The 27,391-nt window shown below is 45.0% G+C and overlaps 1 protein-coding gene across 1 annotated transcript; it reads right to left on the bottom strand.

Annotated features, from left to right (window-relative positions):
- Nucleotides 1–27,391, bottom strand: LOC116514420 (cytochrome P450 2C8-like). Its single transcript, XM_032226001.1, has 9 exons — nt 26,489–27,391; nt 20,119–20,281; nt 18,641–18,790; nt 14,723–14,883; nt 13,434–13,610; nt 11,564–11,705; nt 5,485–5,672; nt 1,979–2,120; nt 1–632 (listed from the first exon to the last, which is right to left on the bottom strand). The coding sequence occupies exons 1-9, from the start codon at nt 26,660–26,662 to the stop codon at nt 454–456; spliced, it is 1,476 nt and encodes a 491-aa protein (XP_032081892.1). The 5' UTR covers nt 26,663–27,391; the 3' UTR covers nt 1–453.

Genomic DNA, 27,391 nt, shown 5'->3' with positions numbered 1-27,391 from the left:
AGTGGGGAAGGAAGGAAGGAAGGAGGGAGGGAGGGAGGGAAGGAAGGAAGGAGATTATAATGAGAGTGAGGGCGGGTCTGCCTTAGTACTTGGCCGCCACATGTCCATCATGGCCATACACACCCTGGCCCTCTGAGGTTAAACACAACCCTGATATGGCCCTCAATGAAATCGAGTTTGACACATCTGGATTAGAGGCTCAGACAGAAGGGAGGAAGTGGAACAAGATAAATGACAAGAACATAGAGGACGGATTAATGCTGATGTTGCCATCCTGGCTGTATTCAAAAGCCCATGTTGCAGAATGAGACTAGGTTGCATGTATTTGGCTTCCACAACCAGGAGGGCTAGAAACTTGCTTTATTTTCAGACAAACGTTGGAGGAGGCAAACTCAGCTGCTTGGATTCCCAGTCCCAGTATCCACAGCTGCCGTTCGGGCCTGACATATGGGCCTATCGTGGACTTGCACAGATGTCGAAGTCATGAGGCTTCATAGTGGCTCCCAAGACAGGCTCAAGTTTTATATCTTTTGATCCTTCGGCCAAGTGGAAATGGAACATTTGTAAAAGTTTGCTAAAGAACAGGAAGATCTCAGTCTTTGCTAAATTTTCTCCCAAACATGCTCGATGACCTAGGAATGGAGAAGAAAACAGAAAATCAGTGCTGGCAGTGACTTATTAGGGAAGAAGTGGGGACCCATGGCCCTTTATGACCAGTGGACTTCAACTCCCAGAATTCCTGAGCCAGGATGGCTGCTTCAGGAATTCTGGGAGGTGAGGTCCCTCACAGCTGTCTCATGAATTCTGGGAGTTGAAGTCCCTTATGGCTGTCTCAGGAATTCTGGGAGTTGAAGTCCTTCATGGCTTTCTCAGGAATTCTGGGAGTTGAAGTCCCTCACAGCTGTCTCATGAATTCTGGGAGTTGAAGTCCCTCATGGCTGTCTCAGGAATTCTGGGAGTTGAAGTCCCTCATGGCTTTCTCAGGAATTCTGGGAGTTGAAGTCCCTCACAGCTGTCTCATGAATTCTGGGAGTTGAAGTCTCTTATGGCTTTCTCAGGAATTCTGGGAGTTGAAGTCTCTTATGGATTTCTCAGTAATTCTGGGAGTTGAAGTCCCTCATGGATTTCTCAGTAATTCTGGGAGGTGAGGTCCCTCATGGCTTTCTCAGGAATTCTGGGAGTTGAAGTCTCTTATGGCTTTCTCAGGAATTCTGGGAGTTGAAGTCTCTTATGGCTTTCTCAGGAATTCTGGGAGTTGAAGTCCCTCATGGATTTCTCAGTAATTCTGGGAGGTGAGGTCCCTCATGGCTTTCTCAGGAATTCTGGGAGTTGAAGTCCCTCACAGCTGTCTCATGAATTCTGGGAGTTGAAGTCCCTCATGGCTGTCTCAGGAATTCTGGGAGTTGAATTACACAACTTCAACCCCCAGGGATGGCCAACTATGTTGATGACCACAGCTGTACAATTGAAGAATATGTAAACTAGGTGGCACTTGGACTGCATCATCATGGATGCCACCATGATTTTTTTTTTTACCACAATCTACAGACATCCCTGTTGATAATCCACCCCAAAGTCCTTTTTTCTGATTTAAAACATTCTTGGTACAGATTGCTGTTCATTGAGGAACGTTGAGAGGAGCTCTTTCTTTCAAGCTCCCCATAATCAGAAAGCATGTCCATCGCTAAATACATATAAATAGTAGTGTCTGAGGGGCAAAACAGGAGCAGTCCATAGCAATAGGACTTAAAACTTATATACCGCTTTACAGTGCTTTACAGCCCTCTCTAAGCTGTTTACAGAATCAGCATTTTGCCCCACAACAATCTGGCTCCTCATTTTATCGACCTTGGAAGGATGGAAGGCCGAGTTAACTTTGAGCTGGTCAGGATCGAACTGCTGAAAGTCAGCAGTCGGCAGAATTAGCCTACATTCTTACCACTGAATCAATGAAAATATTAACAAGCTGAAAGAGCACCTAAAGAAAACGGGATGAATGCTTCTGGGCAGGTGAAATTCCCGTCCTTGTCAAGGAAATGGTTTGGGTTGAACGTGAGGGGCGTCTCCCATTCGTTGGCATCATACAAAGCCGAAGACATGTTCGGGAAAAAGGTAGAACCCTGTCAAAAAGAGAAGGAGGACGTCAGTTTTGCCTTTCACCCTGAGGGAAGGGAAAAAATTGTTATATCTCCTGACAACGGAGCAGTGGTGGGTTCAGGATCCCATTCCAACCAGTACAATTGGAACGGGCCTGGTGGTGTCCAAATGGACGTGCGCAGCACGTGCGTGCGTCTTAGCGCCTCCACAAGTCTCCACGACGCTCCAGCTGCTCAGCTGTGCGCATGCGCCGAAGCACAGAAGACTTAAAAGACCGGTAAGGAGCTTGGGCAGGCGGGTGGGCCCTCCGGAGCACCGTACCGGAACGGTATCCGGTGCTCCAGGCAGGCTCCTGTACACCCGTACTGGGGCGTACCGCCTGCAACCCACCACTGCAACGGAGGCCGAAGTGAGAAATTCCCTAGGAAATTTCGTCGTCAATACATGGCTTTAAAGAACACTCTTCTAAAAATGCAAATAGGTTAAACAACAGTCATTGTCCCCCCCCCCCCAAAAAAAAATAGGATCCTAATAAGCCTAATTTTTGAAGCTGACAGGCTGACCTAAAAATAATTAAGCAGGTTGGGAACTGATAGATGAGAAACAGGGGTGGAAATCTACCGATTCAGACCGGTTCGGGTGAACTGGTAGCTCTGACTATCAGCTGGGAGCGAACTGGTTCACTCCGACTTTGAAGCGGGCCCCCCCTGCTGGCCCCTGTGCTATGCTCACCTATTTTTCCTTTTGCCTTTTTCCTGCTGCCCCCCCCCCGCTGTTTTCCCCGCCAGCAGTTAATGCGGAAGGTGAGTTTTCCGTAAACTACGCAGGCGACCGGTTTTTAAACCAGCAGGATCCCACCCCGGATGAGAAACCATCAGGAAATTTATCGGAGCTCAACGTCTGTGGGGATTCTTGGTCATCCAAGGTCACAGTTGTCCCAACGGTGCTTTTTCAAAAGGCAACCTGGACTTTCTGGTTCTTTTTTTTTTCCTTTGAAGAGGTTTCGCTTCTCATCCAAGAAGCTTCTTCCCGCTCTGACTTCCCCACCATCCAGCCAGAGCTGAGGAAGCTTCTTGGATGAGAAGCGAGACATCTTCAAAGAAAAAAACAAGAAAAGTCCAGTTGTCTTTTGCAAAAGCACCTTTGGGCCTTCTGAGCTCAATTTTAGGCCGGGCAGTTGGAAAAAAAAAACAATTCCTCCCGAGAGAAAGCAAAGCGGCACCATTTCTCATTTGTTGCCATAAAAATGATATATGGGTCTCTCTGAAGTGGCAGCAGCTGCGCTCCACCCAAAGGAGATCAAACGTCCACCTTTGTGTGCACAAAGCACGAAAGGACTTTTCAATGTTTGGGCTTCGGCATTAGCAAAGAAGAACCTCAGTTTCAGGCCAAGATTGATGAGGACTAACGTGGCAAGCTGGTCAAGAAATCGGAGTGTACGACGGTCATTGGAAACCGATGCACTTCATAGCTAACCCTCAGGAACACAAAATACGGGTCACAATGTCACGACACAATCTTCCCCTTTGAATTTTGGGCCCATAAAGTACATCTTGTTCTCGTTTTCTCTGCTCTGCAGCAGGGAGAGTTATTCCTGCCACAGGATTAGATGCTTGGGGATAGCTGTGGTCGTGACCTTGTAGGTATGCAAGAAGGCCAATGAATTATTGCTGCTTTCCTTCCCCCGCAGCATCCTTGACTTCTCTTGAAGTGCTCCAGCGTTTTTCAGCACGTTGAAGTCCGACATTTCTGGAGAACAGCAGCTGCGGTTATGACTATATACGAAGGTCCACCGACAAATGCGCGCTCAACAAAAGCGCGACCGACAAAACCGTGGCGATAAAACCACGAGTTCTAAATCGCGCCGACGAATGAGCGCAGAAGCACGCCAACAACAATATGTTCGTACACGATATGTTCGTATATCGTGACCCGACAAATGTTCGCACGACAAAAGCGCGCCAACAAACGTGCGCTTTCAACAAACAAATAATAACTGTGAGTTCTAAACCTAACCCTAAACCTAACCCTAAACCTAACCCTAAACCTAACCCTAAACCTAACCCTTACCTTAACTGAAATCCCTAAACCTAATCCTGAACGTAACCCTTACCTTAACTGAAATCGTGCTTTTGTGGGCGTGGTTTTGTCAGCCCGTTGTTATGGGTGCGTTTATGACGTCGCGGTTTTCTCGCCGCGCTTTTGTCGGCGCGCTTTTGTCGTGCGAACATTTGTCGGGTCACGATATATGAACATGGGTAGTCCTCTGTTAACGACTGTTTGTTCAGCAACTGCTTAAAGTTACAACAGTGCTGAAACAAGGATACTCATGGCTGGTCTTCAAATTACACTTTGCACGGTAAGTTCCATCCTAGGCTGCATTAACAGGGGGATTGGATCAAGGATCATGAGGAGTACTAATATCACTTTATAAAGCCTTGGTAAGACCACTCTTGGAATATTGCGTCCAGTTTTGGTCGTCACAATATAAAAAGGATGTTGAGACTCTAGAAAGAGTGCAGAGAAGAGCAACGACGATGATTGAAGGACTGGAGGCTAAAACGTATAAAGAACAGTTGCTGGAATTGTTCTAGATCCAGTTTATTGAAAAGAAGGACCAGGGGTGATATGAAAGCAATAGCACTTACTTATATACCGCTTCCCAGTGCTTTACAGCCCCCTCTAAGCAGTTTACAGAGTCAGCCTCTTACCCCCAACAATTTGGGTCCTCATTTTACCAACCTCGGAAGGATGGAAGTCTGAGTCAACCTTGAGCCTGGTGAGATTTGAACTGCCAAATTGCAGGCAGCCGGCAGTCAGCAGAGGTAGCCTGCAGTACTGCACTCTAACCACTGTGCCACCCCAGCTCTTAATGATAGCAGTCTTCCAATATTTGGGGGGGCTGCCACAGAGAAGAGGGGGTCCACCTATCCTCCAAAGCCCCTGAAGGCAGGACAAGGAACAATTGGTGGAAACTGATCAAGGAGAGAAGCAACCTAGAACTAAGGAGGAATTTCGTGACAGTTAGAACAATGAATCAGTGGAAGGACTAATCGTGGTTCATGTGTTTGGCAAACAGCTTGCCATTTGCAACCTTCACGGCTGGCTTCTAACGAGCAAAATCAATAGGAAAGTTCACCGGAGTTCACACATGTCAATCGTGCGACATTGCACCTAACAACTGCCTAGAATTCACCTACTGAGCATAACGGGAATTTCCAGAATCGCCACTGTAAGTTGATGCGGTCCCGTGACGTTGCGCTTAACAACAGAGTCCTCGCTCCAATTACCATCGTTAACCGACGACTCCCTATATTGCCTGGGCTCCCTTCTAGCAATACGGGGAGGAGAAGAAAAGGAGGCTCTAGATCAGAGAAATGCAGTTACCTTTCTAACGAGAAAGTTCTGGATCTTTGTGTCTCTTATGCAGAATCTGGGCATTCCAATCCAAATGATGTTGCTAAAGCGCTGGATTTCGTGCACCACAGCATTGGTGTACGGAAGTTTCTTGCGATCCTCGTAACAGATCGAGTGGCCCGGTGGTAGAACTGTATCTATTTCCTGTTGGACTTTGGCTGTGGAGAAAGAAAGGTTTTTCACATTAGCTAGAGCTAGGATTTCATAAGTGTCCAGGGGTGACCCCAGCTGTCCATGATCAATTAATAGCAGAAGCTCAACCTACCAGGAGGGAATTATCTAGACCAGGGATATTCAATCTTGGCAACTTTACGTTTAGTGGACTTCAACTCCCAGAATTCCCCTGACAGCCTTGTTGGCCAAGGAATTCTGGGAGTTGAGTTCCACAAGGTGCCAGGAGTGTCCAATCTTCTATTCTATTCTATTCTATTCTATTCTATTCTATTCTATTCTATTCTATTCCATGCCATGCCATGCCATGCCATGCCATGCCATGCCATGCTATGCTATGCTATGCTATGCTATGCTATGCTATGCTATTGAGGTGGGTTGCTATCGGTTCGCACCAGTTCGAGTGAACTGGTAGTGAAAATTGCGACTGGTTGTTGAACTGGTAGGGACGGCAGGCTGGCCACACCCCTGAACTGGTTACCCGGTCGCCCATGATGTTGCTGGCATGGTTTTCACTCCATTTTTAATGTACTGCGCATACACAGAACAATTCTGCTATGCGTGTAGCAGCACCTGCCATAACCCACCCCTGATTCTATTCTATTCTATTCATTCTATTTTTATTTTCCCCACAACCATAAACCTGGGATTCCCAGTGAGTCATGTCTGATTTTAGGGCATGTTACTCACTTCTGTTTCTTGGCCAAAGGAGCCAGCATTGTCTGGAGAGAATTTCCATGGTCATGTGGCCAGCATGACTATATGCCGAAGATGCACAAAATATGGTTACCTTCCCAATTGAAGTGGTACTTATTTATCTATTCGCACTTGTATGCTTTGGAACTGCTAGCTGGGCAGGAGCTGAGGTAAAGGATGGGAGCTCACTCATCCCACAGAACTCAGGTCTTGAACCTCTCCAGCTGACAAGCTCAGCATCTTTAACCATTGAACTATTCATTAGTTTGGTCTTAACCACTAGACTAGGGGTCATCAACCTGCGGCTCTGGAGCCGCATGTGGCTCTTTCATCCCCCTGTTGTGGCTCCCTGTCGCTGGTCGGCTCCACAATTGATGAGCTTTCGGTTAGGACAGGTAGAGTAAAAGGGATGCTGCACTAGGAGGAGACTCCATGGTGGGGGAATCGGACTTCTGGTCAGCTCCAGAATTGAATGAGGGGCTTCCGGTTAGGACCTTTGTGGTTCTTTGAGTGTTTAAGATTGCCATCCCCTGCACTAGACCAAACTAAAGAAGAGTTAGTTCTCAGCCATGATATTCCGAAGGCCGTTCCCTTCAACTAAGTGCTGAACAATCCTTGAATCAGACCACAGACACAATGCAACAAAAATGCCCTACTTAGTTCATATTAAAGATAAGGGTTAGTGGGTTATCCTGGCACTTTCTCACTCTCCGCCTACCAAACGACGCTTTAGTAGGAAAACATCCAGCTATCATTCGCCTTAAGGTCAGGGTGAGGCTGGGAAGCAGGCAAACTTTATCAGGTGTCTTGCTCAGCCCATTAAGCGACCTGTCAAAATGTGCTCTTGATTTGCCCACGTATTTTGCACAACTGGCATCTCCACTGGGATCTGGATGTAGTATTCCTCTGGTGGAGCACTAAACCCTTTGTGCTTTTTCTTTTTGTATCGACTTCCACGAGGGTCAGCTTATCTTTCATTTGGGGGCCTCCTTCCCATGCTTCAAAGAAGTTTTTTGCTTAAAATGTATTGTCTCAGCAGCTCTTCCCACTTTTAAAAACTGAGATGAACTGTGCTTACACTCCCTTATGTTTCAAGCCACTTCTAAACAATTTCTGAAGCATGCATAACTTGCCTTCAGAATTTATGGGTGCTTAAACACAGGGGGGGTTTAAAGAAGGGACTGGACAGCCATTTGTCTGAAATGGTGCAGGGTCTCCTGTTTGAGCAGCGGGTTGGATTAGAAGACCTCCAAGGTCCCTTCCTATGTTTCTATTGTTCTGAGAGATAAATAAGGTACCGTATTTTTCAGAGTATAAGACACACCTTCCCCCCCCCAAAAAAAAAGAGGGTGCGTCTTATACACTGAATGTAGCCTTGCCCACCCAATCAGAGGCCAAAAACATGAGGCATGGAGGCAGCAATGGACTGTGGCAATCCCTGCAGCCTGGAACAGCTGATTGGGGGTATTCCAACCCACCTGCCAATCAGCTGTGCTGAATCAGACTGCAATAAGTGCTGAAGCTGACCTGGCTGGTAATAATAATAATAATAATAATAATAATAATAATAATAATAATAATAATAATAATAATAATAATAATAATAATTTACTATATATGGATGATTTGAAACTCTATGGAAAGTCAGAAGTAGAAATCCAATCATTGACAAACACAGTCCGAGTATTCAGCACCGATATTTCAATGCAGTTTGGCATGGAAAAATGCGCCACTGTATCCATAAAAAGGGGCAAAATCACTGCATGTGAGGGAATTGAAATGCCCAATGGCCAATTAATTAAATGCAAAGAAAATGAAGCCTACAAATACTTAGGCATTCTGCAGTTGGATAACATCAAGCATGGAGAAGTAAAAACTATTGTCAGGCGAGAGTACACCAACAGAGTTAATAAAATTTTAAAATCTAAATTGAATGGTGGAAATACAATCAAGGCCATAAATACCTGGGCAATACCAGTTATAAGATACACAACTGGTATAGTTAACTGGACACAAGCTAATTTGGACATTTTGGACCGAAAAACCAGGAAACTAATGACAATGCACTACAGTTTACATCCACGTGGTGATACTGATAGACTTTACCTGCCCCGAAAATCAGGTGGCAGAGGATTATTACAAGTGAAGCAAACAGTTGAAGAAGAAAAACATGCACTGGCTGATTATTTAAAAGAAACTCAAGAACATCTATTAATCGAAGTAAAGAACAAAAATCTACTGAAGGCCCAACAGACGAAACAAGAATACAGAAAAGATGTGATAAAATCAAGAATGGAGAGTTGGCAGAACAAAGCACTGCATGGCCAATTTCTGGAAAAAATAAAAGATAAAGTGGACAGTGAACAAACTTGGTTATGGTTAACAACAGGTACATTAAAGAAAGAAACAGAGTCACTAATCCTGGCTGCGCAAGAACAAGCTATCCGCACAAATGCCATTAAGGCCAAAATCGAAAAATCCTCTGATGATGCCAAATGCAGACTTTGCAAAGAAGCTGATGAAACTGTTGATCACATACTCAGCTGCTGTAAAAAAATCGCGCAGACTGATTATAAATTGCGGCACAATTCAGTAGCACAAATGATCCATTGGAATTTGTGCAAAAATTATAATATTAAAACAGCAACAAACTGGTGGGAACATCAGCCTGAAAAAGTGACCGAAAATCAGATAGTCAAGATCTTGTGGGATTTTCACATACAAACGGACAAAATACTGGCGCATAATACACCAGACATCACACTGGTTGAGAAAAATAAGGTCACAATCGTAGACATTGCAATACCAGGTGATAGCAGGGTCGCTGAGAAGGAACATGAAAAAATCGCAAAATATCAGGACTTAAAAATTGAAATTCAACGACTATGGCACAAATCAGCAGTGATAATTCCAGTGGTAATTGGCACACTGGGTGCTATTCCAAAAGCACTGGAATTACATTTAAAACAGTTAAAAATTGACAAAATCACCATCAGTCAAATGCAAAAAGCCGCACTGCTTGGATCTGCACACATATTACGAAAATACGTTACAACGTCCTAGGCCCCTGGGTGCGGCCCGACTAGTAACCAATGCCAAATCCGGCGAAACAACTGGCCGCTGTGATACAATTGTATAATAATAATAATATACAAGACATTTCCAAAAGCAGATTTTCCAAGATAGAAGTAAATATAAGCAAAGCACAAGCAGTTTCACTTTCAGTTCTTCGCTAAGCCTGTCTCTTTCCTTTCCCCTTGTTGCTCACATGGCAAATTTCGGAGTCCAAATAGCCCTCATTGGCTGACTTAGTTGCTATGCCTATTGATTGGCTGACTTTGTTACCATGTGTCAGCTGAATACCATGGATGCTGGTAGGCAGAGGCAGAATTTTTTTTTCTTTTTCTTTTCCTCGCCAAAAACTAAGGTGCATCTTATTCCTCCGGCGCATCTTATACAGTGGTGGGATTCAAATAATTTAACAACCGGTTCTCTGCCCTAATGACCAGCTGGGGTGGTGTGGCTCGGTGGTCATGTGACTGGGTGGGCATGGCCAACTCAACATCTCTCACGTCGATGGGCTCTTCGTCTTAGCTGTTACAATGTACTAAGGGTTAACTGGAGAGGCAGTTTCTGTAAGCAGAGCAATAAAGATTAGGCTAGAAACAACACCAGAATGTTTCCTTCCTGCCTTCCTTACAGGATTAGCCCTGCAAAGTGGAAAAAAACAAAAGGAGATTTCTTCCAACAACCGGTTCTCCAAACTGCTTAGAAAGTTACCAACTGGTTCTCCCGGATAGGTGCGAGCTGGCTGAATCCCACCACTGATCTTATACTCTGAAAAACACAGTACATCACAGACAGAATGGATGGATGGACAGAACAACTTGCTTTCAGAAGTTGTGGGTGCTTCAACACTGGAGGCTTTTAAGAAGGGACTGGACAGCTATTTATCTGATATGGTGCAAGGTCTCCTGCTTGAGAGGGGTTGGACTAGAAGACCTCCAAGGTCTCTTCCAACTCTGTCATTCTGTAATATTGCATATGTGTAATATTGCATAAGATCCTTGACATTGCACGTAACCCTCTGCTATATTGCATTAAAAAGCTATAGATAATTAATGATCAGAAGACATGAGTAAGCATTAATTTAAAGGTACACTGCCATTGGTGTAGGATGCTAAAAGGAGGTTATCTTGGGTGTGCTTGGAACACCCTGGAACATTTACTGGGCTTACTCAAGAGTGGACAGGTAGCCTTTCCCAATACCTCACATGTCCATCACCCTTTCTGGATGGTATGTTCTTATAGAGCCGGGATGGAGAACCTATGGCACACGTATTATATTTAAGTACAATGACAATAAAGATTATACTTATTCAAATATTTTTACTACTGGTTCTGTGGGCATGGCTTGGCTTGGTGGGCACTGCTTGGTTGGTGGGGCAGGGGAAGGTTACTGCAAAATCCCCATTCCCTCCCGATCAGCTAGGACTCAGGAGGCAGAGAATGGATGGGGGCGGGGCCAGCCAGAGGTGGTATTTACCGGTTCTCCTAACTACTCAGAATTTCCACTACCAGTTCTCCAGAACCATTTGTTCAGTGACTATCAGAAATTACGATGGTGCTGAAGAAAGTGACTTATGATCCCTGCCTGAAGTTACACTTGCTGTGGTGCTCCTGGCATCATGTGAACATAATTTGGGTGCTCGGCAATCCACCGGCCCTTATGACTGACTCTAAGACCGACTCCGCCACTCCTGAGGCATCCTATGCTCCACTTAATAACCCAGACGGTCATTTAACAACTGCAAGGAGGAGAGGAGGGACTGGAGTCCTTAAACGAGGCAATCACCTAATAATAATAATAATTTAATAGATTTGTATGCCGCCCAATCCCGTAGGATTCTGGGCGGCTTACAGAACAAAATAAAAAAAAAATTAAAAGTTAAAACTAGAAAGATACAATTAAAAATACAATACCTGGACACCTCACTTAACAAATGTCATTACTTGAGGCCATAAGGAGCAGCCTGCATTATGATTGTAAGTTGAGGACTAACTATAACTAAAGAATTCTCCCAATAATAATTGTCAATTACAGATAAGATGCTACAAGCAGCTTCCGGCATTAAGCCTGATGGTCCCTTCTATCTCATCCATCCTATGATGCTTCTCTCACCTTGAATGTCAGAATAAAATGCCATATATAACAATGCCCAGTAGAGAGTGGTGCCTGATGTGTCTGTTCCACCCAGGAAGAGATCAAAGACGCACTGAACCATATTCTTTTCATCATAGGGTGATTGGGGTTGGTTTTTTGTCTGCAGAACAAAAATGGAGAAATGAATCCCTGAGAAACCCGTCCAGTCCTTACCTGTTGGAATATGTATTAGAATATATTTTGTATTGCAACAGTTATAGAATCATTTCAGCTAGGAGATGGCGGGGTTTACTTTGCATCAATGGTTGTAATCTATTGTTCTATTTGTTCTGAGGAGAGTTTCCTGTTTCCTCTTACAATTTAAAACAGTTGAGCAGTAAAGCACATGGTGACTGTACTCTTTGTTTCTTCTGTGGTACTATCCAGGTCTTATTTTATTGTGGGCCCCAAAATAAGCCCTAGTGCTTATTTTTGGGGGGGTGTATTATTGTTTTTCCATGTATGGGAGGCCCACTTCTTCTGCTTGCTTGCCGCCAGACAGGAGGTCATGTGGACCCTCAGTGCTGCCACCACTGTGAGGCGGGTGGTGGTGGTGGAATTGCCCGATGCAACCTGCACCAGCTTACCTCAGGACCCCCGCAATCAGGCCACCCATGCCCTGACACGTGGGGCAGCTCCACTACTGCCTCGCCTTGTGGCCATCATATCACAAGCAACCAGATGGAATTGGCGGGGCAGCCAGCTGTGCATCCTCTTTTAATAAGGCTTATTTTTGGGATAGGTCTTATTTTTAGGGGAACAGGGTGTGTATCAGAGGTGGGTTCCTCCCGGTACGGTATGGTATATCAGAAGAGGTACGCCATTTGCTCCTATGGGTCTCAGAGTCCTAGTATTCGCTCCAATGCTGCATGGTCACAATCGCCAGAACAGATGGTACTCAAGGCTTCTATACAGCTTGCTGGCTGGGGAATTCTGGGAGCTGAAGTCACCAAGGTTGGCAAGCCTTTATATTATAAGCCCATGACGGCGAACCTATGGCACACATAGCCCTCTCTGAGGGCACTCCAGCTGTCAACGCAGCCCAGCTCCACCGGGCAGCTAGTCTCTAGGTCTCTGCCGCGCATGTGTGTGTGGGTGAGGTGCATGTGTGGGGGGAAAGCGCTTGCAATCCTCCTGTGCCCCATTTTGGGCTTGGTGTCAGGCCTGCAGTCATATTCCTTTTAGGATCTTTGGCCTGCCACAGTCTCTTTACTATTTTACTATGCTGTTTCATTAGTGGGGTAATTGGGAGGGGGAATAGTAAGGAGTAGAATTGTAGAATGTGTTGCCGTCAAAATAGAACATTCCTTTCTAGAAGCCCAAGCTCACCCTTTGTCTCCGCACCTCTGCACCTGACCGGAACCAGATGGGTGGAAATGCCAGCATGGCAGAGGAAGATTGGACCATGGGATGGACTTGTGGGTGTGGGGCAAGATCATGAACTTTCAACTGGGTGGAAAACCCAGGAAGCTTTCAGATTCGGGTTTCCCTCAGATGTGCCAACATGTCTCTCTTAATGAATTGGAACTTTGAGGAAAGCTCTGCCTTGAACTCTGATTTAATTCTGGATGATATCTGGAACGATGACACCTGGAAGGTGTCATGCCCCAACCTGGAAGCCAAAACGAGATGCGGGGGGAGCATGGCGCATCCCTGGGGGGTATGTGGGGGAGCGTGTGTATGTGTGTATGCATGTGAGGGAAGCCGCACCTGCGTGCATGGGGGGGAGGGGCACTTGGTGGGGTGTCATGCATGTATTGCATTATGTGTGCGGGCACACAACGATAAAAAGTTTAGCTATCACTGTTATAAAGCTGTCTAAGAGTCACACAAAAGTGTATTTGCTTACTTTCTCCATTTCAGCCAGGTAACAATCAATGAAGTCTTGGTCTTTTCCTTGATGTTCTGCTTCTTGGTGTTTCTTGATCTCCTCTCTTATGAAGGACTGAACAAAGTCACGGGAGGAAAAGGCCTTCTGGTGACAACCTGGGATATGCTGCATAATCCTGGGGAAAACATTGTACAGCTGTCGGAAGAGAAGGAACATCACCTGAGTTAGGCAGCCATATCGTTAAAATAAAGAAATAAGGATTAAACACAGGCAAAAGCAACTGAGAGGTGGCGCAGTGGTTAAATGCAGCACTGCAGGCTGACTGCAGCCCTCTCTAAGCGGTTTACAGAGAGTCAGCATATTGCCCCCAACAATCCGGGTCCTCATTTTACCCACCTCGGAAGGATGGAAGGCTGAGTCAACCCTGAGCCAGTGAGATTTGAACCGCTGAACTGCTGATCTAGCAGTAGCCTGCAGTGCTGCATTTAACCACTGCGCCACCTCGGTATCCAAACAACTGGATAAAACGTAGGATTCTTATATGGTTCTATGTTTTTGAAGTTTTGGGGTTTGTGCAATATGGGCTTTGTGTTTCTAAAAGGGTTTGGATCATTCCCTGCTTGTGAATGGAGCCAAACTTTCTATAGGCTCATTATCTCATTATTTATCTGGCAGGCATGTGGAATGAGCATTTCTGGGAGTAATATTTTATTGGGGGGGGGGTTGGTTGCTTCCCACAGAGGGAAGGAAGGAAGGAAGGAAGGAAGGAAGGAAGGAAGGAAGGAAAAAAAGCAATTTAGGGCTAGAAGGCTACTCAGATGTCATCTAGTCCAACCCCTGCTGCAGCAGGAAACCTTACATTGTCTGGATTATTTTGATGCTTCTAACAGAGAGGAAAATTGCCAGGAAGGAGAAGGAGTTTACTAGGACAATTTTACAACCAATAGGAAAAATTTTACGACCAACACAAGTCCACTACGGTGGTAACTCAAGGACCATCTGTCTGGGAAACCCAACCAATCTCACTCGGTAAGGATAGGATGAGAAATATGGCTGCCACCACACTTCAATCAAAGATCTGTCCTTTTCACATCTGTGCCCACTGTGTGACGCCTGGGGTAGGTTTTCGATTGCACTGTCATGGCCGCCATTTTGACTTTCTGGACTCCTCTCGCTGCAGATAGGCCTGCTTCCCGGCTAGCCTTTTAGTCCCCATTGCAGGTTTTTTGACCCACAACCTCTAGGCCTGTTCAGTGACTGTAACATTTTGATTTTCTTTAGAAAAAGAGAAGAAGGGGTCAGCTCACGTTACTCGCGATGTTGTCAGAAACACTGAAAATATTCTCTATGGCTTCCAGCAGGTGGTGAAAAGTCTCGTCTTCTATGGAGAAACGATGACCAAAGACTAACGCACAAATCACATTGGAAACGGAGAGGTTCAAGACGAAATTCGGATTCATGGGTTTTCCTAGAAAGAGAAAGAGTGACTTGGTTACTGGCATGGCTGTTGCAAAGATTACATCGGGCCTGGGGAGAAAGACCAGGGGTGACACGATAGCATCGTCTAGTCCTTGAGGGGTTGCCACAAAGAAGAGGGGAATCAACCCTGAAGGCAGGACAAGAAGAAAGGGATGGAAACGAATCAAGGAGAATCTGTAGATATTTTCAGTCATCCAGGTCATGGTTTAGAATAACAGAGTTGGAAGGGACCTTGGAGGTCTTCAAGTCCAACCCCTTGCCTAGGTAGGAAACAAATGGTTATCTAACAGCTTCTTAAAAACTTCCAGTGTTGGAGCATTCACAACTTCTGGAGGCAAGTCGTTCCACTGGTTAATTGTTCTAACTGTCAGGAAATTCCTCCTTAATTCTAAGTTGCTTCTCTCCTTGATTAGTTTACACCCATTGCTTCTTGTCCTGCCTTCAGGTTTGACTCCCTCTTTTTTGGGGCAGCCCCTGAGTTATTGGAAGACTGCTATCGTGTCTCCCTTAGTCCTTCTCACCTGGTCCCTCAACACCGGTTCCATAACAAGGAAGGCCCAGCAGTGTCTTTACTTCCTTAGGAAACTGAGGAAGGCACATCTTCCACCACACATCCTCACAACCTTCTACAGAGGGACCATCGAGAGCAGCCTGAGCAGCTGCATGTCTCCTCTAGTCCTTCTTTCTATTAAAGTAGACATCCCCAGTTCTTGCAACCATTTTTCATATGTTTTAGTCTCTAGTCCCCTAATCCTCTTTGTTGCTCTTCTCTGCACTCTTTCTAGAGTCTCCATATCTTTTCTACATCGTGGTGACCAAAACTGAATGTGGTATTCCAAGTGTGGCCTTACCAAATCGTTATAAAGTGGTATTAACACTTCACGTGTTCTTGATTCTCTCCCTCTATTTATGTAGCCTAGAACTGTGTTGGCTTTTTTGGCAGCTGCTGCACACGGCTGGCTCCTATTTAAATGGTTCTCCACTAGGACTCCAAGATCCCTCTCACAGTTACTACTATTGAGCAAGGTACCACCTATATTGTCCCTGTGCATTTTGTTTTTCTTGCCTAAATGTAGAACCTTACTTTTTTCACCATTGAATTTCATTTTATTAGATAGTGCCCAATGTACAAGTTTGTCAAGATCCTTCTGTATCTTAAGCCTATCTTCTGGAGTATTGGCTATTCCTGCCAGCTTGGTGTCATCTGCAAATTTGATGAGTTCCCCATTTATTCCGTCATCCAAATCATTGATGAAGATGTTGAAGAGTACTGGGCCTAAAACAGAGCCTTGGGGTCCCCCACTCCATACCTCCCTCCATGAAGATGCAGTTCCATTGAGGACTACACGTTGAATGCGGTTGGTCAGCCAGTTACGAATCCATCTGCTGCAGAGGTGGGTTCCTACCAGTTTGCACCTATTCGGTAGAACCAGTTCATCAAATCTACCGAACCGGTTAGAAGAGGTTCCACCAGTGGACCCGGAAGGCAGGCCACACCTACAGAAGAGGTTCCAAAAATTTTTGAAACCCACCACTGGTCTTTGTATATGATTATTCTACACTATCATGCTCATATTTATAAAACTCAGCACCTCTGTGAAAGGTAAGGATGACTACTGCCTTTGTGGTGCAACCAGAACATTGCGTGTGTTGAAGTTGTTTTAACGCAAACCAAAGATGCCTTTTAAAAAACAAGTTTACATCCTATTCTTATGCATGCCAGTGCTGTGTGTGAGGTAATTTAAGGTGGTTATGACAAGTGTCGTCTTCATATCCGGTCACATGGGCGGCAAGCCACTCCCATCCAGTCACATGGGCAGCAAGCCACTCCCACAAAGGAGGCCACACCCATAGAGTAGGTTCGAACAATTTTTGAAACCCACCACTGATCTGCTGGTGATGCTGCCTAACCCACATTCTTCTACTTTATCTAGTAGTAGGTTATGGTCTACCTTATCAAATGCCTTACTGAAGTCCAAGTAAACTATATCAACGGCATTCCTCTGGTCGACTAATTTTGTCACATTTTCAAAGAATGCAATAAGATTAGTCTGGCATGATCTGTTTTTGACAAACTCATGTTGGCTTTTGGGTATTACTTTGTTTGCTTCTAGGTGTTCGCTAATTTGTTGCTTTATTATCTTTTCTAGAATCTTTCCTGGTATTGAGCTCGGGCTGATAGGTCTATAGTTTCCTGGATCTGTTTTTCCCCTTTTTTGAAGATGGGAACCACATCAGCTCTTTTCTAGTCCTCTGGTAGTTCCCCAGTGCTCCAAGATCTCTGAAAGATATAGTTCAGTGGTTCTGAGATCTCGTCTGTCAGTTCCTTCAGAACCCTGGGGTGTAATCCATCTGGTCCTGGTGATTGGAGATTTCTCTATCTCTCTATCATCTATCAATCTCTATTTTCTCTCTCACACTCTCTCAGATAGATCTATCTATCTATCATCTATATTTCTATCTATCTATCTATCTATCTATCTATCTATCTATCTATCTTTCTATCTTTCTATCTTTCTATCTTTCTATCTTTCTATCTTTCTATCTTTCTATCTATCTTTCTATCTTTCTATCTTTCTATCTTTCTATCTTTCTATCTTTCTATCTTTCTATCTTTCTATCTTTCTATCTATCTTTCTATCTTTCTATCTTTCTATCTTTCTATCTCTATTTCTCGCTCTCTCTCATCTATCAATCTCTATTTTCTCTCTCTCTCTCTCAGATCTATCTATCTATCTATCTATCTATCTATCTATCTATCTATCTATCTATCTATCTATCTATCTCTATTTCTCTCTCTCTCTCTCTGTCTATCGTCTATCAATCTTTATTTTCTCTCTCTCACTCTCTCAGATGATCTATCTATCTATCTACCTTCTCTATCTATCATCTATATTTCTAGCTATCTATCTTTCTTATCTATTTATATCTATCTATCTATATCTATCTACCGTATTTTCACCCATATAACCCGCCCACGCGAATAACCCGCAGGTTTTCGGGATCGTGTAAAATATTTTCCGTATACCCCGCCCACGCATATAACCCGCGACGAGTAAGGGAGAAGGGAAACAGCTGAGATGGGGGGGGGGAAGAAACGGAGAAAGAAGCCTGCGCAAGCTGGGGAAGAGGAAAGGAACGGAGGAGAAGGAAACAGCTGAGATCGGGGTGGGGGAAGAAACGGAGAAAGAAGCCTGCGCAAGCTGGGGAAGAGGAAAGGAACGGAGAAGGAAACAGCTGAGATCAGGGTGGGGGAAGAAACGGAGAAAGAAGCCTGCGCAAGCCTCCGATCGTGTAAAATATTTTCCGTATACCCCGCCCACGCATATAACCCGCAGGGGGTGCTGTGCATGTAAAAACGCATATAACCCGCGGGTTATATGGGTGAAAATACGGTATCTATCTATTTATCTATCTATCATCATGTATCTATCTATCTGTCTGTCTATCTATCTATCTATCTATACTCCCCCCTCTCTCTATCAATCAATTTATCTATCTATCTACCATCTCTATTTATTTATAAAATTTACATTTCCTTACACATAACATGAAAAAAGGACCAAGGCTTTGATTGGGTGAGCCTCCATTTTGATCTTTTATGACACTTTGCCTTCCCTTGCAGACATGGAAGAAACGACTTCAGCCTGTCCTCTTCGTCTTAGCTTTTGCATTTTGGGAAATTAAAACAATTAAGAAAAGACAGGTTTCCGGTCAAAGGAGAAAGGGCCTGGCCTTCGTAGTACCTTCACTTTTCCTGAAAACGTCCACCAGACTTTCTGCTTCCTCTTGGATCTGATACTCCAGAGCGCTCCTCCCCATGCCCAGGGTCTTCAGGGTCGCCATTGAAAATCGCCTTTGCTGCTTCCACGTCAAGCCCGTGGAAAGCAGGATCCCTGGTGACACAGAATGACGGGTTAATGGCCTTACTCCAGTCTTTACAAATAACAGAAGACAGTGGTGGGTTCCTACCTGTTCGGACTGGTTCGACTGAACTGGTAGTGGTATGGCAGCCTGGGTCACTGGAACCGGCAGCGACCCAGGCTTGCCATGCCCCGGCACAGTTCTTAAGTTAATCACTGCAGTTGTTAAGTGAGTCACAATTAGTCCCATTGACTTTAGTTGTGAAGCTGGTTGGGAAGATTGCAAAGGATGACCACACAACTATGGGACACTGCAACAATCAAAAATGCATGTCGGTTGCCAAGCATCTACATTTTTATCACCAACCATGCTGCAATCTAAGGGTGGGAACCAGTTGCAAAGCACTTTTTTTCAGTGCTGATGTAACTTCAAGCAGTTGCCAAATGAATAATTTTAAGTTGAGGACTACCTGTCCACTCAATTATTGGGAGATGTGGGAGCCAAACATATGAATATGCCAAACATTTTGCCATGCAGTCATTCGACAAAAGTTATTTTCCCTCTGGAAAGTTTTTCTGTAAAAGGGATGCGGTAACTCAGGGGCTAAGACACTGAGTTTGTCAATCAGAAAAGCCAGCAGTTCGGCGGTTTGAATCCCTAGCACCGCATAACGGCGTGAGCTCCCGTTACTTGTCCCAGCTTCTGCCAACCTAGCAGTTCGAAAGGATGTAAAAATGCAAGTAGAAAAATGGGAACCACCTTTGGTGGGAAGGGAACAGCATTCCGTGCGCCTTTGGCGTTTAGTCATACTGGCCACATGACCACAGAGATGTCTTCGGACAGTGCTGGTCTTCGGCTTTAAAGTTTTGTGCATTTTTATTAGCTACGCTTCCTTATCACTTGAACCAAAAACAGAATTTGTACCAGAACAAAAGCTTCTTCTGCATTCAGCAAGGCCAAAAATCTACTCATTTGTATTTTGACTCCGCCTTCCATCCTTCCGAGGTGGATAAAATGAGGACCCAGATTGTTGGGGGCCAAAGGCTGACTCTGTAAACCGCTTTGAGTGGGCTGTAAAGCACTGTGAAGCGGGATATAAGTCTTAAGTGCTATTGCAATTTCCCAGCCAGCTCGTGACGAGCAAAGCCAATGGGGGGAAGCCAGATTCACTTAATGACTCTGGCAAAAAGAGGCAGCAAAATCAGGCATAACTCACTAGAAGACGTCCTTGCTTAGCAACAGAAGTTCCAAATGGGGTTGTAAGTAGAGGACTAGCTGAACCACGACGAAGGTGACACCAAAGAAATGAACATAGTCCTGTTTCCAGTGCCCACATCTGAAGGAAGTTGATTGTTCTTACCTTTGTTCTTCGCCAACTCTTTAAAAAAGGCGAGCTGAGGACGGCCAGAAACATTTTCAGGATGGGTGGTGAGACCGTCCTTCACGGCTTGGTAACCTTGGAGTATAATCACAGGGTAGGGCCCGAACCACAGCGTAAAGATATTCCCGTAGACCTTGGACATCTGTTAGAAAAACAATCCCACATGGTGTTTAAGATTCTTGGGCTAAATTCTTAAATTCTTAAAAGCTTAAATTCATTAGATTCATTACACATAGGAGAGGGAGGAGGAGGAGGGCTGTGGGGTTCTTGGTGCCCTCTGAGCTTTCTTGCAGACATTTCATCACCCGACGCGCGAACATTATCAGTGTTAGAAGGGAGAAGGGTTTGGAGGAGGAGGAGAAGGACAAGGAGGGGGAGGAGGAGGACGACGACTGTGGGGCAGTGGTGAAATTCATATTTTTTTACTACCGGTTCTGCGTGTGTGGATTGGTTGGCGTGGCAAGGGAATGATACTGGAAAATCCTCATTCCCACACCACTCCAGGGGAAGGATACTGTAAAAGCTCCATTCCCTTCCTACTCCAAGGCAAGGATACTGTAAAATCTCCATTCTCTTCCTTCTCCAGGGGAAGGATACTGTAAAATCTCCATTCCCTCCCCACTCCAGGGGAATGATACTGCAAAATCTACATTCCTACCCCACTCCAGGGGAAGGATACTGTAAAATCTCCATTCCCACCCCACTCCAGGGGAAGGATACTGTAAAATCTCCATTCCCACCCCACTTCAGGGGAAGGATACTGCAAAACTTCCATTCCCACCCCACTCTGGGACCAGCCAGGGGTAGTATTTGCCGATTCTCTGAACTACTCAAAATTTCCGCTACCAGAATCTGTCAGAACCTGCTGAATTTCACCCCTGCTGTGGGGTCCTTGGTGCTCTCTGAGCTTGGTTGTTTTCTTGATGTTTCATTACTCAACTAGGGAACATTATCAGTGCTAGAAGGGAGAAGGGTTTGTGGGGAGGGAGGGAGGGAGGGAGAGGAGGAGGAAGAGGAGGAGGAGGACTGTAGAATCCTTGGTACTTTCTGAGGTTGGTTGTTTTCTTGCAGACATTTCAGTACCCAACTAGGTAGCATTATCAGTGCTGGAAGGAAGGGGGGTTTGCAGAGAGGAGGAAGAGGAGGAGGAGGAGGAGGAGGAGGAGGAAACCGACAATGTTCTCAGAAAAAATAACGTTTGTCCACTGTCCAGTGTTACCCCAGAGATTTTAGATGAGATGGGAGGTTGTGCAAACATTTGATAAACAAATACATCTACTCTAACTGCACACTAGATAACACCTTTGTTACGTTAAACAACGGACACAAGGGAGTGTGCAAACTTTTCAATTCTCTGAAAGATTTCATCCTGTCAGACTGTTTTTAAAAAAGAAAGCAGGAAGAAAGGGCATCGATTTTTTAAAAAAAAATGTGGCTTGTGTCATGAACGAAGTTAAAGTAGAATAAGGAGATTTTCAATGTTGATGGAAAGTTGTGGATGACGTCCAGTTTAATTTGTACCCGGCCCAATACCAAGTCATCCTTACATTCAGAGCAGAGGAAGTGCAAATGGCGCTTCCTTTAGTTAGCGGGGGGGGGGGATGTTTGTTTATTAGACATCAGCAAGTATCAAAAATAGTTAACAGGCATAAATGAAATAAAATCTAGGCAAAAGCAGGGAAATACAGAACTATTTGCACAAAAGACAACAATTGTCATTAGTGATTCATTTCTCTATGCCAGCAATCTGTGGCTCTGGAGCCACATGTGGCTCTTTCATCCCTCTGCTGTGGCTCCCTGTCGCCGGTCAGCTCCACAATTGATAGGGCTTTTGGTTAGGATAAGTAGAGGAAAAAGGATGCTCCGCTAGGAGGAGACTCTATGGTATAGGAACTGGACTACCGGTCAGAATTGAACGGGGGGCTTCCAGTTAGGACCTTTGCGGCTCTTTGAGTGTTTAATGTTGCTGACCTGTGCTCTATGGCAAAAGGGGGAAGAATTTCACAGAGTCCCATCCCAACCTAGGATTTCCATTTCCCCTTTTGCCAGTTATGACCCCTACATAACCCTTACATGGCCTCATGGGAGTCTGACAACAGCCAATAGAATACATGTTCCTGCACAGAAACAGGAAGCTCAAGTTCAAAGCCCAAGAGAAGGTATAAAAACCCCTCACTCTCAACTCCATGTGGTCAGCTGTTCCAGAACCACCAAAGCTTTATTTATGTCAATATTTATATCCCTACCCAGTGATGTTTGTTTTCAGCAATAGAGACTTTGCTAATTCTTCCAAACAGTTCTTGCTTGTCTTCATTTTGTAGGCATAATTTTTATTAAATCTTTTATGACAGAAGCTAAAAAGCTAATATAGACTAATTGCTGTTTGAATCTTTGAAGCTGAGCCAAGGTCAGCTAGTCCATCTGAACTGTTCAACTGCAAATAGTCCTTGATTTTCCACCGTCTGTTTAGCGACTGATGTTACGGCACTTTAAAAAAAAATAACTTTCAACTGGTCCTCACAGTTATGATCGTTGCAGCATCCCCATGATCATGTGACCAACATTCAGATGCTCGGAAACCAGCACATATTTGCAGACCGGGAATGTGGGATCATCATTTGTAAACTTCCCAACCCATTTCAGACAAATAACGCCAATGGGGCATGTCGTGCCCCAGCATATAGTCTTTAATATACTGTTGTTGCTCTCTAGCCCCATCTAGTGGCCAGAGGGACAAATACCCTTATATTGTTTGAATTGTTTATATTGTATGAAGCTTACCCTACCCCTTTGCCCATCCGCCCACATTCTCAAAACAAGTGAACGCTGGGAAGCCAGGCTCCATTTCCTTTAGCATTTGGAGAAGGCAGAAGCACAAAGAAGAATCCATCTTAATCTATTGCACATGGTCATCCAAGGACAAATCTATATCCCACACACAGAACATCACTGGTGAGATTTAAATTACATGTACTTATTAATTGCTATGTTCAGCAGTAACTCATTACTTATCCTGTATTTGGTTCTCATTGTACGTATCCCTATTTTCCCCAGTTTCACCATATCCTGTTCTTTCAATAAAGCCTTCAGATCTACGCACACAGTCTGTTTTACTGGAGGATAGGTGGGTTTAGCTGCCTGTCGAGCTGTGCACAGAGTAACGTGTAGTGAGGACAGAACAGTGAAACAGAAGCTACCCAGAAGTGGGATACAGATCACAACTGTACAGAGAACTGCTACTCTGCCAATGCAGCTACCTGCATATAAGCATACAGCAGTCTCTAGACCAGGGGTGTAAAATTCAAGGCCTCTAGGTCGGAACCAGCCTGTGGGGTGCTTAGATCTGGCCTGCCAGGACACCCTAAAAGCATCAAAGGACTGGCCTGCAGTACTTCTGCCAATGAAAACAGAGCTTGGGGGGAGGGGGGAAACGTGTGGCCCTCTCGGGCTCCGTTTTCAGCTGCGACAGCCTCCTGCAGCCCTCAGCCAGCAAAAATGGAGCTCTGTTTTCGCTGGCAGAGGGCTGCAGGAGGCCACTGTAGCCAAAAATGGGGCCCTGGAGGGCTGCACGCAGTCCCCCCAACCCCGAGATCCATTTTTGCTGGCAGAGGGCCATCAAAACAAACTAAAAACAAAACAAAAGGAGAACTGTTTCCCCTTTTGCATTTGAGCATGCAAGAAGGCACAGGAAAGGAGAAAGGGAAAGAAGAGAAGATGGGAAGACAACAAGGAAGGAAAAAGAAGGAAAGAGGAGAAGGAAGAAGAAAGGAGAATGAAGAGGGAAGGAAAAAGAAGAAAAGGAAGGAAGGAAGGAAATAATGAGACTGAGGAAGGGTCTGAGGGGTTCACCGACAAAACTGCGAAGCCCTTACCGCGCTGACATAAGCGTGGAGGGCAAATCCGCGCCGTCCAAAGCGCTAAGGAAAAAGGCGACCCTAGCGCGACGACATAACCGTGGAGGGCAAATCCGCACCTTCCGAAGCACTCAGCACCCTAACCCTAACCCTAAACCTAACCCTAACCCTAAACCTAACCCTAACCCTAAACCTAAACCTAACCCTAAATCAAACCCCTAAACCTAATCCTAACCCTTACCTTAATTTAAATCGGCTTTCTGCCGCCGCGCTGCTTTAAAGAGCCCTTCTGTCGCTGCGCTGTTGTCGCCACGGTGACGACGTCGCAATGGTGACGTCGCCGCTTTAGCGACACGGTTTTATCGCCGCTATTTTGATGAGCGCGGTTTTGTCGGGCCACGGTCTGAGGGGAGTCCTGCCTTAGCACTTTGCCACCACAGGTGCCCCTAACACAAGTGACATCAAGCTGGTCACACGGACCCTGGCTATGCACACCCTGGCCGTCCAAAGTCAAACACAACCCTGATGCTTCCCTCAATGAAATTGAGTTTGACACCCCTGCTGTAGACAGTCAAGCATTTCCAGATGACACTGTGTCACACAACATCTTCATACTCTACATCTTCATACTCTTAGACAAGGTCTCACGTCTCTAATTCTTCCAAATGATCATCAGCAAGTGATGCATTTGGCCATTGCCAGCGTAAAGGCTGAAGTGGGAAAAGCAAGAGCAACTTTAGAAATGGAATAACAAATGAAAAAAGAGAGAGCACGGTTAGAAGCTGTAAGAATGGAGCAAGAGGCATCCCGGGAAAGATTAGATTTTTTTTCCTGGTTTCTTTCTCTTGCCTAAGTTAGACCTCCCAATCTGGAATTTCCATAAATCTTAGTTTGTTAATCTCTCTGCCTTATTACATCAGGAGCTGCTGATTCTGTTCTACAGAGGAATTATTGAGTCTGTCATTTGCACTTTTATAACTGTCTGGTTTGGTTCTGCAACCCAACAAGACAGACGCAGACTTCAGAGGGGAATCAGAACTGCAGAAAAAACAAATACAGCCAATCTGTCTTCCATTGAGGACCTGGACACTGCACAAGTCAAAAAGAGGGCCGTGAAAATATCTACAGACCCCTCGCATCCTGGACATAAATTGTTTCAACACCTACCCTCAAAACGACACTATAGAGCACTGCACACCAAAACAACTAGACACAAGGACAGTTTTTTCCCCAAACGCCATCACTCTGCTAAACAACTAATTCCCTCACCACTGTCAAACCATTCACTAAGGCTGCATTGCTATTACTCTTAGTCTTCTCATCGTTCCTATCACCCATCTCCTCCCACTTATGACTGCCAGACTGTAACTGTGTGGGTTGTATCCTTAAGATTTATATTGATATTGATTGTTTCCTGATTGCTTATTTGTACCATATGACTATCATTAAGTGTTGTGCCTTATGATTCTTGACGAATGTATCTTTCCACAAGAGCCGAGGTGGCGCAGTGGTTAGGGTGCAGTACTGCAGGCCACTTCAGCTGACTGTTATCTGCAGTTCAGTGGTTCTAATCTCACCGGCTCAAGGTTGGCTCAGCCTTCCATCCTTCCGAGGTGGGTGAAATGAGGACCCAGACTGTGGGGGTGATATGCTGACTCTGTAAACCGCTTAGAGAGGGCTGAAAGCTCTATGAAGCGGTATATAAGTCTAACTGCTATTGCTATTGCTATTCATGTCTTTTTATGTATACTGAGAGTCTATAAACCAAAGACAAATTCCTTGTGTGTCCAATCACACTTGACCAACAGTAGCTCTTACGAAAAAGAAAAATAGATTTCACTGCCACTCTCTTTGACTACATAAAAGCCACAGTGTCACCTAGCAATAAATGATAAGTCCTCAATTTATCACCACGGTTGAGCCCAACATTTCGGTTGTTAAGTGAGACATCCATCAAATGAATTGTGCCGTTTTACAACTTTTCTTGCCACTGTTGTTAAGAGAGCCGCTGCAGTTGATAAGTGAGACTCCGCTTGACAGAAGGTCACAAAAGGAGATCACATGACCTTGGGACACAGCAACGGTCGTAAATATGAACCCATTGCCAAACATCTGAATTTTGATCACACGGCCATGGGGATGCTGCAAAAGTCATAACTGTGGAAAAATGGTCATAAGTCACATTTTTCAGTGCCGTCATAACTTTGAACAGGCACTAAATGAACTGTTGTAAGTTGAGGACTAACTTGTTCTGTTCTGTTGCTACCTGTATTTTTACCAAACATCTGAATTTGGCTCACGCAATCATGACTTTGGACAGTCACTAAACAAAGTGTTGTAAGTAGAGGACTACCTGTATCTACTTCTGAAGGGGCATCTTCCATGCCTTCATTTTTTTCCCCTTATAAATATGCATCGGCGTCTCTTTCCTCTAACAACAATTCGTTTTTTTGATCCGGGTCAATCAGCTGATGAAAGGGATAGAAAATTCTTACCTCACTCAGGAGTTCCCGGTTGAAATGAAAATATTTGGGGTTCCATAAGCACCCGATGAAAGGCAGAGGGGTCGGTCCAGGTGGGTAGAGTCTTCTCTTAAACTGGAGCCTCACCAGTTGGACAACCAGAAGGCAGAGGGCGAGCGGGAGGAAAATCGAGCTCAGGGCCAGCATTTCCGTGCAGCTTGTAGCCTGTTCTGTGTTAAGACTTGGCCTGCGAAATCCTTTTGCTATTCCAATTTTGTTCCCACGGGCGGGATCCTACCCAGAGTATTTAAATTTGCCCTCCCTCTTTGGCACATCTATGCTCTTGGGGCATTTTCCTCTCGGGATGAGGCTCAGAAAATTATGTCGTAATGTTAAATGGAAGAAATGGTGGGCCTAGCCTGGATACCTTGTCTTACACCTTTGTGGCTTCTGCAGAAGATTAAGCCGGCAGGAGATTAAGGTATCAGAAAGTTCCTCCTTATTTCTAGGTTGAGTCTCTCCTTTATCAGTTTCCACCCGTTGTTCCTTGTCTGGCCTTCAGGTGCTTTGGAAAATAGGTTTTGGCAACCTCCCTCCTCTCTGTGACATCCCCTCAAACATTGGACATGGGGCTATCTTGTCACCAAGGAGTCCCTTGGGCCACAAGGAGATCAGACCAGTCAACCAGGGGTAGATTCTGGCTGCCGTTACTGCCGTTTCGCTCATGCACAGTGCAACCAAAATAGCTCGGTGCATTTGCAGAAGGCAAAAACGAGAGAACCGGTTCGTGGGCGTGGGAAACCTTGGTCGCTGCTGGTTCCAGTGATCCAGGCTGCCAAGTTACTACCGGTTCAGCCGAACCGGTAGGAATCTACCTCTGAAACCAACTCTCACTATTTTTTAGAACAGGAGTCTCCAACCTTGGCAACTTTAAGA

Source organism: Thamnophis elegans, chromosome 10 (genome assembly GCF_009769535.1).
Source record: "Thamnophis elegans isolate rThaEle1 chromosome 10, rThaEle1.pri, whole genome shotgun sequence".
NCBI lineage: Eukaryota > Metazoa > Chordata > Lepidosauria > Squamata > Colubridae > Thamnophis > Thamnophis elegans.
Note: the sequence above shows the minus strand (reverse complement) of the source record. Positions and strands in the feature narration are given on the sequence as shown.